Raw genomic sequence first — 17,111 nt, forward strand, 5'->3', positions numbered from 1 at the left:
ATTTTACATACACAAATATTTGCATAAAATGCATATATTCATTGTGTATAAATGTACATGCCTACATTGTTTGCACATACATACGTAATTATTATCTATATACATACGTACATATATTTTATACCTACAATATAAGTGTATGTACATGTGTGTGATACTAAAATGTCTGAACATATGCACTAGGTAAAATCATATATACATACATTTCAGTTACATTCATTTGTACGTATACAAATACTACGTACAAAATGCAGTACATGTTAATACGTGCAAAATGTATCATTATAAAATGCATTCTACTATCTACTGTAAAATATAATCATTTATAAGAATACAATAGTCTTGTAATCGTGTAATTAGATTACATGTAATCATAATTACATGTAATCAAATTACATGTAATCAAATTACTTGTAATCAAATTACATGTAATCATATATTTTGATTACTTGTAATCATAATTACTTGTAATCGTTTTTGTTGTGATTACTTGTAATCGCAATTACTTGGAATCATGATTACAAGTAATTGATTACTGTAATCAAAATTGTAATCATGATTACAGCTGTAATCAAAATTTTTTGAAAATTGTAATCATGATTACAAGTAATTGATTACTGTAATCGACTATGTAATCATGATTACAGCTGTAATCAAACTTTGTAATCACGATTACAAGTAATTGATTACTGTAATCAATATTGTAATCATGATTACAGCTGTAATCAAAATTTTTGAAAATTGTAATCATGATTACAAGTAATTGATTACTGTAATCCAAAAATGTAATCGATTACATTTTTGGCCAACTCTGTTACAGACCATGTCAACCGTCATCTATGAAATGGTACCCCGACATAGAGTCTAGTTAACATGTCTTATATACTTGTGAATTGTAGTTGTAATTTTGTAGTGGTAGATACGCTACAGTACTCCCCCACCAGAATTTCATCAGGAATATAATTCGATGAACAGATCTCACTAGTTGATGTACTTGTGAAAGACCGGGAGAGAGTCACCGTACAATGTGGACTATCCATCGAAGTAGGCGTAACCGTTAAGAGATTGCGAAGTGGGCGTTACTTGCGTGAGCAAATCACGTTCGAAGGTCACCAATGTGGGGCGGAGCTTTTCGACAATACCAACCGTCATCTATTAAAAGGTACCTCTTGTTAAAATCAAGTTAGCATGCTTTATATACTAGTGAATGATGTTAAACTTTTATAGTGGTAGTTACGCCACAAAACTGTCAGTCACCATTAAATTACCCACCACTCAAATTGTGAATTGTTTTTTCATCTTTTATGTTTAGTTACCACTTCATTCAGTGATCTCCGGGTATTATAAGGTAAGTTAGTAAAATGTTAGTGGTCGCGTCCTTACTGTTGAAAAGACTTCGAGTGCAATTGCAAAGGGTTAATATACTGAAATTAATAAGTAAATAATTTAAACAAAATTGGCATTTTAGATGTTAGATGAACCTAAACACTGCGTGTACAAGTTGAACTGCTACCAGTATTTTAGGATCAAACCCATAAACCTTAATTTCCAACGAGAAGTATAAGTTGCAATCCAACCAGCTGCTTCACTCAGATGTTTTTTAATAAACCCACACATTTAATAAAGAAAGAAAGAAAAAATTAGTCCTGCTTTTCTTTAACTTACTGAAAAGAGTAATAATAAATGCAGATTGAAAAAAAAAAAAGATTTCATTCAAATTCTTTTAATAGTTGTTCAAAAAGCTCTCGTTAAATTTATTACGGCTTAACAACCAACTCTTAATTTATAACATTAAAAATCCTAACATAATTCTTTGGTATCACGACCTAATTAAAGTAAGATTGTATCATGACACTTTTGCATAAATAGAGGCATGTTAACTTAATATTGTATGCTAATTTCTGATTTTAATTATTTTGTTACTAATTTATGTCAGTAAAAAATACATTCGTTGTTCTCCTACAGTTCGAAATTAGTTCAATATTTCATAATTTACCTCTACTTTCAAGACTTTCAACAATTTGATTGGTTGTTTCCCAGTCAGCTGACAATCGCTTAACCAATAAGTATGCATTAACAGGATTCGACAAAAATGTTTCGACGTCCTTATTGGCTGCATTATAAAGATCTGCATATTGCTGACTTAGCCTGAAGTAATAAAGAATATTTTTTTAGTATTATTACAATAATTCAATGAAAAATATCTTAATATGGTTTACATTTGTTATGACTATAATAGGGTAACAAGGGTTATTTGATTTACTTAGAATAACAGAAAAGATATCTTTTGAATAGAAAAAAAAATCACAAACAAAATTATTATGAAGATAATTTATCTTTTAATAAATGTAAGTACTTTTTATTATGTTTTAATGTTGGAAAAAATAATGCATCAAAGTTGAACCATCGGTATAACTCACCTAATTGGACTGACGTCTTTTTAAAATAAAAGTTAATTTCTCCAAAAAACAAAAAGGTTGTAGCATGAGTAGCATATACAAGAATTGATCAAAATAATGGAAAAGCTTCCATACGAACTCTATGTAAATAATTTTTCTTTTAATAGCAAATGTTTTAAAGATTTTAAATGGCAACAGTTTGACAGATCATAAATGAATCTTTTAAAAATGATGTAATTTTTAGCCCTGCAAAATTTTTACCCACCAAAATGAGCGTTGGAAATTAAAAGCTTATTTCATTTTTCAATACCAACGTAATTAAAAAAGATTCTCATGCAAAAATGGCAACCCTATAGATTAAGTTCACAATTGTTAGTAACAAAACTAAAAAGTTTTAACTTCCACTGCTCATTTTCATTGCTCCGAATTTTACATGGGTAAAAATGGCATTTCGAAAAGCTTCTAGCATGGTCTTTAAAACCGTGCAATAGCTTTGCGATGTGAAACCTTTCAAAACATTTGTTACCAAAAGAAAGATTGTTCACATAAAATTCATATCGAAGCATTTCCATTATTTTGAACAACCCTATATGCACAAGTAATTTTTTCGTGAAGGCACTTCACGTTTTTTACATAACTACAATATTTGTGATTGAGCATTAATGGATTAAGGCATACCTGCCAACTTTTACGCATTTGGCGTAAAATTTTATTTTCATATTTAAAGTGGTAGTAAATACATACTAATTTTTCTTTTATAAACTTAATTTTTAAATGATTTTGATCACCAATATTCTTAAAAAAATAAGCATATATATTAATATGTGCTATTATCATAGTTGTCAGCTTAAGCCTTTTCAAAAACAACGTATTTTTTGCTTAAATTTGAAATTTTAATTCCTTTCTAATACCACTGGGAAAAATCATAATGAAAGGGATTAAAAGTTGGCAGGTATGATTAAGGGTTAAGAAAACACATTTGTCCCATTTTAAGGCTTTCAGTGATAATCTAGAACAATTAAAAAGAGAGTAAAATTCATTTATTAAAATGTATTTATTATATCATAGAAATTCCCTTTTGATTTAATAATGGGTTTATTCGTGAACATGGATCACTAGGAGCCCTGTAAAAGTTTAAGAGACAATGTTCCATTTTTAGAACATGTCTTTTTTTCAAAACTCAAATAACTTAGAGGAACTCAAATTTTTCATGCTTAGCCATTACAGATGGAAAAGCTGAATATTTCTATCAACCAGAATATACATACCTTGTGCTACATATCACGTTCTAAAATTTAGCAACTGCTATGTTTTTTTACTAAATTGGTTGTTAATTGAATAATATATCCATATAATTTATATGTAAACATACTACTATACTTTTTTTAAAGGCGCTTTTCCCATTACTGCAAAATAAGAGTCCGGTAGGTAAACAGTGAATTCGGTTCTTTGACTTCTCAAATTTAACTAATCCCAGAACGTAATAGCTGAGAGGATAAAACACTCTATTCCCTATGCAGCACACCATTTTCTAATTCCGGTGACAGTTAGCCGATTCATATCCTACTTCTGAATTACACCGACTATAGGGGTAACAAAACGCATCCTCATTGGTAGATGAATTTCTTTTAACGTCGGGCTAACTGTGGGAGGGTTTCTAAGTACTTATTTTTCCATGTTTTGCAAATGTCGGAAAATGTAACCTTAATGTTTTTTTTAAAGGTGCATAGCTATTCCCTTTTTCCTAAACACGCATTTCAAGCTATGTCTTTAATAAAAATTTCCCTGACATTTTATCAAAAATGAAAGTATGATAGCGTTAGTTTAAAATAGTCAGGCTAATATTCGTATCACAAAATATATGTAGTATTTGAAAACGAAATAAAATCAATAAAGTGAAGTTCATTAAAAAGAAGTTTAAATATATTACCATTTCACCTTTTGTAGTCTTTCTTCTTCAATCCTTAAGTAAGTGTTTAACGAGTTTACAACTTTTGCTTCAGTTTCCAACAGTTTTTCTAATTCTGCTATTGCAGTATAAAACTCGGACAGTCCTACATGAAAGCAACAGGAGAGGATGATTGTGATAAGTTGGGGAAAATGGCACTTCATGGCGTATTATCTGTTGAAAGAATGAAACATTTTACTTGTAAAAGTGGAAGTTATTAGTTTTTAATCCAGAAAAATTAAATCAATTTTAAAAATAATTCGAAAAATAACTCAATTTAGAAACTCTATAACCAAAAGTATTCATATAAATGAATTAATCTGAATGATGTAACTTCTAATACATCTAGAAATTCAGATATATTCAGAATAGAAGGCAAGGAAAAACCTTTTCGTGCTTTAAAATTTAATAAAAATAGCTTTTATCACTGCTTAGTGTGCTGTATAGTAAAATGTATGAGACAGTAAGCACTAAAAATTGGTTACTTATAAAATAATAAGATTCAAAAAAATGTAAGAGGCGGTAAGCACCAAAAATCATTTACTTGTAAAATAATAAGATTTTAAAATAATGTATGAGGCAGTAAGCACAGAAATTATTTACTTGCTTCTGTAACGACAGTAAAAAGTGTGTTGACAGTTTCCTCCTACCGCTGTGCATTACTACGGTTGAAATTCCGTTACAAATGCAAGTGATTTTTGCCACAAGTGAAGCAGATATTGCCTAAATAGACTAATAATTTTGTAACTAGGCAAAGAAACCCGTATGAATTGAATTTTGAAATTACGAAGAAAATTGTTCCCACATAAACCTCCCTATAGGGCCTCAGTCAGTGAACTCTGAAAATATCTAAGTTTCTTTTATGTTTTTTTTCAATTTATTTATTTATTTATTTTTTAGTGTACAGTATACAAAATAAAAGACGGATCACCCTGAATAATGATCAGATCTTCTACTATTCGCAGTTGAAATTTTAAAAATGTCGTGCTTTAAATATTCGATTTCTCGGTGACTATTAAACCGCGTTCCCTCTGATTTTGTATTTTGCCAGTTATGTTTTGTCAGATTATGTAAAATAATATTCTTTGAAATGATGTAAAAAATCGAATGCCTTACAATTCAAATTTTTTTCGACTGTTATTAAGTAAAATAATAGCAAGTAATAAATATTTACTAGAAGTTAATTTTTGCATGGAATTATCTTAAGATTATCGAAATTCATAATTTTGTACAAAAATGTTTTAATCATCTAAAAAGTTTCCGAGTCAATGTTCAATTCCATAACTTTGCAATTTTGAACCCAACCCATAGGACAAGGGAACTGCTGAATCAAACATTGGGGGAAACTAGTCTTCGTGGAGGACTTTTGATGGAACAAACCCACATTTGCATCATATGGTGAGGAAAACAACGAAAGCCTTCGACGTTTATCTCGACAGCAAGGGGACTGAAACCTATTCTGTCTACCACAGGGGATATTTTACGTCAACACTGTGATCTTTTCAACCCAGGTGCAGAATTCATATCGACCAGCCATCACTGGGATTCGAACCTGGGTAAACTCATCAAGAGGCGAGCGCTTTATCCCCTGAGTCAGCTCTTTACTTATTTTGGGAGATGCAAATTTTATAAAAACCATTCATAAAAACTTCAAGCATGACTTTTTAAATTATGCCAAAAGTTTTGCCATGTAAAATCTTTCGAAACGTTTGCTGTTAAGAGAAAAATTGTTTAATAGATTTATTATAGAAGTGTTTCTTTTAGTTTGATCAACCTCTGTATGTTCTTTTGTAAATAAAATATGCCTGCTAAGAGAGTTGTGCCCTGCTGGACTCCTGAACGTTAAAGTAGTATCTTAATGGAAATTATTGCTAACATTAGGGTCATTTTACAACCATCAAAAGACTCTTTACTATTAACATGTCCACATTTGCCCCACTCGTCTATGTGTCCATACGACTCCGTGTAATCATTTTCGTTAATACCATTTCTCGTTAATTGAAAAAGGTAAGTCAAATGTAATTATTAAAATATATAATAAGCATAGTCATTCATAATTACATTTAATTCATTCATTATTACATTCATAGTTACATTCATAGTCATTCATATTCACATAGTCATTTTAACATTCTTCCCTTGTTAAAAACAGTGAATAAAAATAATCTGAAGTTGAAATTAATCTAAAAACTTAGAAGTTACTTCTACACCTTAACTCTTTGACACAGAAATTTTATTAACCTAACTTTTAAGACTTTTTTATTATTTCGCATTCTTTTATTTCAAAATAAGTGAAAAATAATGCTTTTAATCTTTTATAATAATTTATGATGATTAAATGCAGCATAGTACTCCAGTGTTTTTTTTTTTTCTTTTTTTCTGCGTTAAAGGTAAACTATTCTATATACGGCTTAATTCCAAGCAGCAATTTTTCAAATTCGCACTAATTTTCAGTTATTTACATCTAAGCGGCACAGCTATTCATCATTGAAATTTCTTTAATTTACAAAATCGATTATAGATAAATTTCTGAACATGAATAAAAAGAAAAATTTCCCATCTGCTTTTTTTGGATTTTATATTTTAGTACAGATGTAATTTCCATAATAATCAGATTTTTAAGCAACTATTAGACTGATTTTTATAACCATCTGCATCGATGAGACGAAAACCCTTGTTTTTTTTATTTGATTCTCAACAATCTAGTGTTTTGTGTTATAATTGTATATGAAAGCATTGCACAGTTTTGCCAGTCAGCCGAAATTTACAGTGAATTGTTCAGTTATAAATAACAGAAACATTCCATTTGTCTACCTTAGCCCTATATCAACATTAGGCCCCTTCTCCCCTACCTTACAGTTCAAAATGCTTTTGACTATGATTTAAAAAAGTCACATTTGTAATAAATAACATCGAAAATATTTTCCACTTGGAAATATTTTTGGATCGACGATTTTTACTGACGTTAAATTGAACACAAAAGGATTTAATAACATGAAAAACATGCCTATTTATAAAATCAAGATTGTTTACCTGCTAAGCTGTATTGGGACCATTTTGAATAGATTTCTACTTTCCCCAAAGTAAAGAAAATCAAAAATTATAAATCCGTCGAAAAAAAACGTATATTTAATTAGAGAAAGCATTAATTCCCCATGTGATAAATGACATTTTATTTAAAACGCATTTATTTAAAATTAAGAAAGTATAATTACAAACGTCAATGAAATATGTTCAACAGATTAGTTCCTCTTCCTCTCTCTCTCTGTCTATCTATCTATTTCTCAGATTGCTGCTATCCCTTATGTTTCGATGGTCAGAGATCAACATCAATCATAAAACGGTATGTTTAATCAGAGAAATTACGTTTTGTGTGTGATTTAGTAGCCTAAAATATTGGCTGCAATAATTAATTAACATTTTTGAGGTCACCCCCTTGAATCATTAAGATTTAATACTAGAACGTGAAGGTCTGATCATTAGATCAAAAGTTGTTCAGGGAGGTCCTTTTTTACTTATTTGTTAAACATACTTTAAATTCGCATTCACCACATTAAACAAACATAATTTACTCCGCCTTGTTATTGAGTAATTATTATCAGAAGTGAAAACAGCTTTCTTTTGTTTATTGTTAAATCGAAAGATATTATTTAACCAAAAATATATTTTTCTTATTGCATTCGGGGATGCTTCCCGCAATGAGTTAAAGCACGCACCTTCCAATAATTGCTTGCTTCAATAAAGCTTTAACCCTGTAGTATACCAGTCAACTTTCACTCTTTCCGAGAATGGATTTTCAGAGTGGTTGTAAAACAATAAACGAAAGACAATCTGACTCAATAATATATTTATATTTTGATCCCGTTGAAATTCGTTTGCGCAAGAATTATTATGCTTTGATATATTTATTGTAATTATTTATATGTAGTGGTGGTCAAACTCATTTATAATTATCATTATAATTCAAAAAGTTAATTGGAATAACTTGAGTATTGCTACCACTTTAAATATGAAATATTTACCCCGACCTGCCCCAATTTAGGGCATACGGGTAAATGTTTATTAAAATCAAGAAAAACAGAAAAGTACATAAAATACAAAAAGTAACATTACAGAGTAACATTATGTAAACGTTACAGAGTCTGATGGCAACAGCAGTAAAATAATTAAAATGCTCCGAGAGTCCCGCCTTATAGTGCCGATGCCGACGGGGCTTCCCTTATAGTGAGCCAAAGACACAAATGAAAAATTTTACAACACATCGCAGGAAAGTACAGTATGACATACAATGAATCATGTGCAGGCAGTACATAGGATTAAAACGAGTAATAATACGGAGTAAGTTGGATCGCTAAACCAAAGCGATCATTAACATTGTGACAGGATATAAAGGACAGAAAGTATAAACTGTTGATGTATTCAAGAACTTTAAATATGAAAATAAAATCTTGAGGAAAATCCGGAAGAGTTTGCAGGTATGCTGTAGTAGTATGTAAAGCAACATTGAAGTAATATTGTCGGTAAACACTTAATTTACTTTTTGCCTCACTTAATACTGATTTAAATAATTAGCCCATACCTGCCAACTTTCACTTCTTCAGAGAATGGATTTTCAGAGTGGTTGTAAAACAATAAACAAAAAACAATCTGACTCAAAAATATATTTATATTTTGATCCCGTTGAAATTCGCTTGCGCAATCATCATCATCATCGAACTATAATTGGGCGCCTGGGGCCGTTAGCGGCCTTTTTCCCATTCATCTTGTATTTAATCTTTAAGGTGGTTCTTTCTGGTAATTGGAATAAAAGGAAATCAAATATTTTGTATTTTAGTTAAAATTATGTCACTACAAAAATGAGCTGCAATCGGCCTGAGGTTTATGTCTTCTCTTAAGTTTTCGAAAGTAAAAACTTCGTTGAATCCTGCGGTGTCACAATATATGGTCTTTTCAAAAAATCTGAAGTTTTGCTTTGCAATGTGATGATCTAAAAAATCTATGTTGAGGTCGCTATGTATGTTTTTATTGCGGATAAACCATCTTGCTTTTGTTATTTTCCTGAGGATTTTGTTCTGGCATATTTTGAGTTTTTTAAGGAGTAATGTAGAGATGTTGTACCAAGCTGATTCGCTTGCGCAAGGATTATTGTGCTTTCATATATTTGTTGTAATTATTTATATGTAGTGGTGGTCAAACTCATTTATAATTATCATTATAATTCAAAAAGTTAATTGGAATAACCTGAGTATTACTACCACTTTAAATATGAAAATAAAATCTTCCGGAAGAGTTGGCAGGTATGTTAGCCGATTCTCTTTACGTATTTTTAAACTATTTCAATATAGTGGTAGTTCAAACTAATTTAATTTTTTTAATTATAATTAATATTCTTGTCAACTGTTCCGGTTTTTCTGTAAGATTTTATATTAATTGTGGTAGCGAAATTTATAGTTTTGCATTTTATCATTCAATAAATAAATACAATTTAAAATAATTTCGATTACAATTAAATTTAAATAATTTAAGCTTACTCTCTGATAGTGTTTTTAGTTGTTGGCTAAATTTTTTCGAAACATCACCTACCACTAGGAAAACACCTTTTCGAAAAGCTACCTCATTAAACACTAATATAAAATTTTTGGGAAAGTTAGCAGCTATGAAAATTTTTTGTTTTACTATTAAGTACTCTTTTCGAAACACGATTCCTAAATGGGGAACAGCATTAGAAAATGAGTACTTTTAAAATTACAAACAATAGGGATAATGATAACCACTTTAGTTTTTTTCTCATCTACCATTATTCAAAATTATGGCAAATGTTGATTAGAGAACAAATATTCATTGACTAAATTTAATTAAATCAGTTTTCAAATATTATGATATATATTCAATAATTTTTTTACTGGTAGTTGCTAATAATTAAAAATTATTAATTTTTTTTTAGATAGATAACCCATTGGAGTCAACTATCTCAAATACGTGCCAGCATTAACGCCACATTAGTTTCAAAGTTCTGAAATGCCAGAATTTAATCATATTAGTTTTGAACAAAAGCATGAAAACACTTCTTATTTACTCTACATAAACAATTTTTCTTTTATCACTAAAAGATTTGGGAAGATTTTACATAAAATGAGGAAAGAAAGTTAAACATTTCTTCTCGAAACGTGATTGTCAGTGACCACTGTCCCCTGTGAGTTCAGTTACCCATCACTCTAATTGTGAAATTTTTTTCATATTAATGTTTAGCTACCACTTCATTCATTCATCACCAGGTATTATAAGGTAAGTTTGTAAAAAATCGCTCAAAATGTTAGTGGTTGCGTTCATTTTTTTAACTGTTGAAAGGACTTCGAGTGCAAAGGGTAAATATTTCCTTTTTTAACCTTTTCCGGACGAGCTAGTCTTAAATATATTCGTATGAATTCAGAAAAAGGATGGGGGGGGGAAATAAAAAGCTGTAGCTTATGTTAGGGCATGGCTAATTTGGCAACCTTATTTTTGCTTTCACTTTAAATCTTATACGTCCAATCTATGTTTGTTAAAAGTGTAACTATATAATTTTTAGTTTGAACTAAGTCTTGGTGATATTAATGAAGAAAGCTATCATTACCCCACCCACAAATAAACTGCTGTAAAAATAGCTAGGCTACCAGTTTCATCTTTCTTACCGTAATTGTAGCCACTCTGAAAAAGTATATATGCATACCTGCCAACTTTTAATTCCTTCCATTATCATTTTTCCCAGTGGTATTAAAATGGATTTGAAAAAACTTAAGTTGACAACCGCAGAGATGCCAACTTGCTCCGCTTAGTAACATAGTATTTTCTAGTGGTAGTGAAATTTAAGTTACTTATAGTTTAGTATTTTTCATTTTAAGTAATTTTTTCACCACTAAATATCAAAAATTATAAGTATCATATAAAACGCAACGTTAAAGCAACAATTTACTGGTTATTCCACTAAAAAGTTGGCGTAACTATCTTTCCTTACCGAATTTTACTACATAATTTGCTACCACATTATTTAAACTATTCCAGAAAGCGGAGCACTTGGCATCCCTGCAACCGTGATAGTAACGCATATTAATATATGTGCTTAATTTTTGTAAGAATAGTGGTGATCAAAATCATTTAAAAATTAAGTTTATAAAAGAAAAAATAGTATATATTTACTACCACTTTAAATAAGAAAATGAAATCTTCCGGAAAATCCGGAAGAGTTGGCAGATATGTATATGACTCGCCCGTCTCGAAGAGGTTAATACCAGCAATTTTGAAGTCATTCTAAAGGACATTAACCCCTTGGGGACGGGTGATTCAGAAAAGCATTCATACAAAATCAGAATCAAGTTGTAATTAAATAAAAAACGTAACTTAAATGTGATCGTTGAGACTTACTTTGCTTTTACTTTAATTATTGTTAGTTTAATCATATACATAATCATTGTAAATTCAAAGTATATAACTAAATAGTTTTATTTTGAACTAAAGTAATGGTGAATTAAATAAATCAAACAATTATAACTCCGCCCACAAATAAATTGCTAAAGAATTACTTTGATTACCAGTTTTACTTTTTTACCCTGATTGATACAGTTTTATGCTGGCACGTATTTGTGACAGTCGGCGCGAAAGGGTTAATTTATATAAGAAAGAATTTTGAGTTATATTGAAAAAAGGAAAGGAGTTTTTAACTTCCTCCTCTTATTTTGATCGAAGCAAATTTCGCTTGCGTAAAAGTGGTACCATTTCTAAAATCTTCAAGCATGATCTTTAAAATTGTCCCAACAGTTTTAACGTACGTGCAAAAGTAGCAAAAAATTCTGCTTTTGTAAGATATTTTTTATTTATTTTATTTATTTATTTATTATTTTTTAAAATTTTTTTTTCGCATAGGACCAACATAGTGTTTCCATATTTTCGTCCATCCCCTGTATTCTTTGTATTAGGAGAGAGGGAAAACAAAGTAGAATTAGGGGATAAGTAAGGTAGATGATGAACAAACGGAATATTTCTGTCACACAAAACTCCTCTGTGAATTTTGAAAAGAAAGGCAAAAGTGGGTGTACCATAGTGAAAATTTTATCCTTTTTTAATTTGATTGGATAATTTAGGGAAACATTTAGAGGAGTATTTAGTACTGAGATTTAGTGTATTGATTTAAATTTATTTTCCATGAAACTACATGTAAAGGGTTTACAACTTCCTTTGCAATGAACCTTTTTCTAGATCTCCTGTAGTGCTGTTTTTAAAACTATATCAAAATCACCAAAAATTCTGAAAAACCACTGTTTTTATAGCCTACAACTCTATAAAATATTTCGCAAAAAGTTAGTAGTGTGAAGCCCTGATATTTCCAACATTTAACTCGCCCCCCCTTTTGCATGTATTTCCAAACTGTAAATATTCATTAGTGTTTATTTTCCCATTGTACTTTAATTTTACCTTCTTCATATACATTTTTATTCCTTGTAATTTTGTCATTGCCTAATAATGGCAAAGTGCCATTTTTCTTTTCTCAAGAACTCCATTTGCTCCCCGAACTTTAATTTTGTCATGTATGTTTCTAAGTTTAACTTCAAGATGAATGGGAAAAGGGCCGTAAGACCTCAGACGCCCAGTTCCACTACAACGAACGATTGCCAATATTTATAAGCCTTACCACGCAAAAGCAGGACCAAAGCGACATTTCATAAGCACTTTTGAGTCATTCACAAGTAGTCGTTAGGGATATTCCTTAAATTCAATTTACAAAACAAGGAATCAAATACACAAAGATTAGTTACTTCTTAAGGAATTTTTCCAATAACGGTAGAAATTTGGCAGAATGAGGACGAAATCATCGCGTCCAATTTTCACCGTTATTCATCCACATTTCTTCATTACATACCATGAGAAAATTTTAATTACTGTGGAGAGGCTCTCATATAAGAGTGGCTGAATTTCCATTATAATAGCGTTTGAAATGCATGCTGTTTGACAAACATTATTAAGTGAAAATCCTGTCCTTTTTTAGGACTAACATTTAACAATGTAATCATGAGTTTTTAATACTACAAATTACATCGTGAGCCGTGGTGGCACAATAGATAGAGCGTTCACCTCCTGATGAGATGAACTGGGTTTGAATCCTAACCATAGCTGGTCGACACGAATTCTTCACCCTGTTCGCACCCGAACACGGTGCTGGGGTAAAATATCCTCAGTGGTTGACGGATAATCGGTTTGAGTCCCCTTGCCGTTAGGCTAACAGTGTGAGGTTTTCGTGGTTTTGATCACCTAACACAAATGCGGGTTAGTTCCATTAAAAATTCCTCCACGAAAGCGAACATCTCCATATACTTGATCCAGGAGTTTCCTTGTCTTCTGGATTAGGTTCAAAACTACACAGGTTCCGGAGAAAAACATTGGTAGTCGTAAAACCAAATAGGGTCAACGTCGGTTATAAAATAATAACATCGTAACTAATTATTAAATTGCTACATTATAACCTCAAATCTTTAGTAACTATCAAGAGAAGAAAGACAATATTTCATTGACTCAATTAAGTAAGATTCAAAAAGTTAATAATTCAAATTTTAATGGTTTTTAAAGTACGAAGTAACAATCTCAGAAATTCATTGACTATATAAAGGGCAGAAAACGAAGTTAAAAAAAAGCATTCTATTGACTAAATTAAAAGAGCTTATTTCAAATTGTGATCACTTAGACACGCAAACTTACTGACACGAAACATTATAGTTCTTTTCTTTCATGACGAAGAACACAATCTAATCACGCTATAAACTGTGCCAAAAATAAAATATCTACATATTTCATTATCTTTATGTCCTGAAAACCTTTTTTCTTGCTTTCAAAAAATAAAAATAAAAATATTAATAAAAATAAAAGAAAAATATATTATAAAATATTGTTAACATACCGTTTGAGACAATTATTTATATTCGACAATTATTATTACTGATAATGCACTTTATTTTGATATAGAAAGTTTTATGCACCAAAAAAAGTAGGATTTGCAATTATATCTTTCCCTCTCTTGTTGTGTTTGCACAACACTTTGCAGTAAACAATAGTTTTTTAAAAAAAATTGGTTGATCATTAATGCTTTATCTAAGTTGATAATTTTTCATTTAATTACTAACTTAACCCCTTGGGGACGGGTGATTCAGAAAAGCATTCATGCAAAATCAGAATCAAGTTGTAATTAAATAAAAAACGGTAACTTAAATGTAGTCGTTGCTGATTTGACAGACTTACTTTGCTTTTACTTTAATTATTGTTAGTTTAAACATATATATAATCAATGTTAATTCAAAGTATAACTAAATAGTTTTATTTTGAACAAAGAAATGGTGAATTAAATAAATCAAACAATTATAACTCCGCCCACAAATAAACTGCTAAAGAAATACTTTGATTACCAGTTTTATATTTTTACCCTGATTGATACGATCTTATGCTGTCACGCATTTGTGACAGTCGGCGCGAAAGGGTTAAGTTTTAAGAAATATTTAAAATAGCTTGTTATTGAAAATAACTATATTAACTATATATTTTCTGCTGGGCTGTTTGAACTCTAAAAAAGAGAAGAAGACAGAAATGGTAGTAAAACCTGAAATGCAAACTGCCCCGGATTCGACAAAATATTTTAAAAAATGGCTGTGAACTGCAAACTAATACCTGCAGATTTTCAGTTAATTTTGTTAACTTTTTAAAGGGCGCAAAACTGCTTAACTGTAAAAAAAATCACCTATCACATAAGCTTTTGATTTTTTTTCAAAGTAGGGTGAGTAAAAACCCTTTGAATGGCATTTTCAATGTAAATGTAAACAACAACAATCTCTATCTCTTGACCGGCTCCATTTCCGGTTAAGAAGTATACAGCTGTTTACTACAGCTTATTCTTCGAGGTGATAGTTTCAAACAGATAATTTTGTTTTTAATAAAAAAAAATTTATATAATTTCATAAGATATTAATGATATATTAAGTAATTCTGGGGAGTTTGAAGTGAAAATTTATTTTAGTTATTTAGGTATGTATTGTTAAAAAAGGTGACATGGTTGCTAGATTTAGAAGGAACTCGCTTTTTTTGGCAGCTCTGATTTGGCCTCTTTTTACTTGTTTATTACTGTTTGTTCTTGGTGCAAGCCTTGCCATATCGCACTATTATACGCTTGTGTTAATATAGTGTTCGAGCTGTGAGATTAAGTTCGTTTTACAAATCATCATGTACGTTTAAATTTCGAAGTTGGTATATTGTTGACAAGGCCAGAAGTGTTTTATAACGATTCTTTTCCTCAAATGACAATTCTAACGTCTGGAAGTGACAGGTCTTAAAATGACACGATTCTTCTTTTAAACGCAAATAATAAATCAGGAAACAAATACACGTGTACAAAAAATACTACTCAAGAGAGTCTCAAAACAAAATGACCACTTTATGAGCCAAATGGCTTCAAAACACACCAAAAGCAGTAACCCGGAAGTATAGGCAGTCAAGAGCTTGCAGCGCTCCCTTGTGTAAAAAGCACCATCCATAATCCGAATTTACTAAATCAAGAATCATACATTTAAAGAATATTACTCGAAAATATTTATCTGTTGTACGGAGTAAGTTGGCATCTCTGGTTAAACCAAATCATACATTTGCTAATTTTCAGGAGGACTAAAAGAATCCTACCAAGACTGTTGAAAACCTCGGAAATACAGTTTCGTTAAGCAGAAATCATCTGCATGCCTACCAACTCACACACTTACAGAGAATGGATTTTCCAAGTGGCAGTAAAACAACAACCAAAAAACAATCTTACTCAAATTTACAGAGATGCCAACCTGCTCCGGACAGCAAATATATATTTTAAAGTGGTAGTTTATCAATTGTGATTCTTGGTTTAATAAATTCAATTTAGTAGATTTTTATCCATCCCTATTTCTAAATAATTGGTAGGCTTATGTAATTCACCACTTTATAGTACTCATGTCATGCTATACCTTATAAAAAGCAAGCAAAAATAGTCAAATATTTGCCAAATTTACTTAGTAGTTATATACCGTATTTGCAATTATTTTGGCGTGTCCGGAGCTGTGGGCATCTCTGTAGTTTAAGCTGAAATTCACTTTCGAAAAAGCTAATCATGCTTTTGTATATTTGTTGTAATTATTTCCATATAGTGGTGGTCAAACTCATTTATAATTTTTATTCTTATTTAAAAAGTTTTCGTTGTTACTTATGCTACTTGCCCATGCAAGCAAGCCTGCTTGGGAATAAAGCGAATTTTTGAGGCAGAGAGTACGTTTCTTGGTTTTTCAGTGGCATCATCATCTATCTATCAGCATAATCTACAAAAATATTTTCCAGTGGTAATATTTTCCAGCTACATATCAAAATCCAAAGTATTATCTATCTTTACCTCTCTCTGTCTATCTCTCTGTCTCTTTCGATTAAATAAAACTAACATTAAGAGGTTCAAACTTTGGATAGCTCTCCTGATAAAACTATGGCGACCATATTTCCCAGATTGCAGCTATCCATTATGTTTCTAGGGTCAGAGATCCAAATCCATCATAAAAATGGTATACTTTTTACGAAAAAGTGCGTTTTGTGTGTTATTTCCTAACTTACAATATCACCTGCACTTATCAATTAGCAGACTTGAGGTCACCTTCTCGCGAATGAATCACAAAAAGCGAAGATCCAATTATAAAATTCGAAAATTATTCAGAGTGGTTCTGGTTTTTTTTTTCCCCTCTTGTATA

The 17,111-nt window shown here is 30.6% G+C and overlaps 1 protein-coding gene across 2 annotated transcripts in view; it reads right to left on the minus strand.

The window, feature by feature from the left end:
- LOC147810877 (prolyl 4-hydroxylase subunit alpha-1-like) overlaps window positions 1–17,111 on the minus strand; it is a 79,861-nt gene that overhangs the window by 51,244 nt on the left and 11,506 nt on the right. For both annotated transcript variants that reach the window (XM_087160902.1, XM_087160903.1), the window contains exons 2-3: window positions 4,330–4,521; window positions 1,997–2,148 (exon numbers count right to left, since the gene is read on the minus strand). In XM_087160902.1, the coding sequence (XP_087017028.1) occupies window positions 1,997–2,148; window positions 4,330–4,511 (334 nt within the window). In that variant the 5' untranslated portion in view covers window positions 4,512–4,521. The remainder of the gene's footprint in view (window positions 1–1,996; window positions 2,149–4,329; window positions 4,522–17,111) is intronic.

This window comes from Parasteatoda tepidariorum, chromosome 4 (genome assembly GCF_982258835.1).
Source record: "Parasteatoda tepidariorum strain Cologne lab strain chromosome 4, Ptep-v5.0, whole genome shotgun sequence".
Taxonomy (NCBI): Eukaryota; Metazoa; Arthropoda; class Arachnida; order Araneae; family Theridiidae; genus Parasteatoda; species Parasteatoda tepidariorum.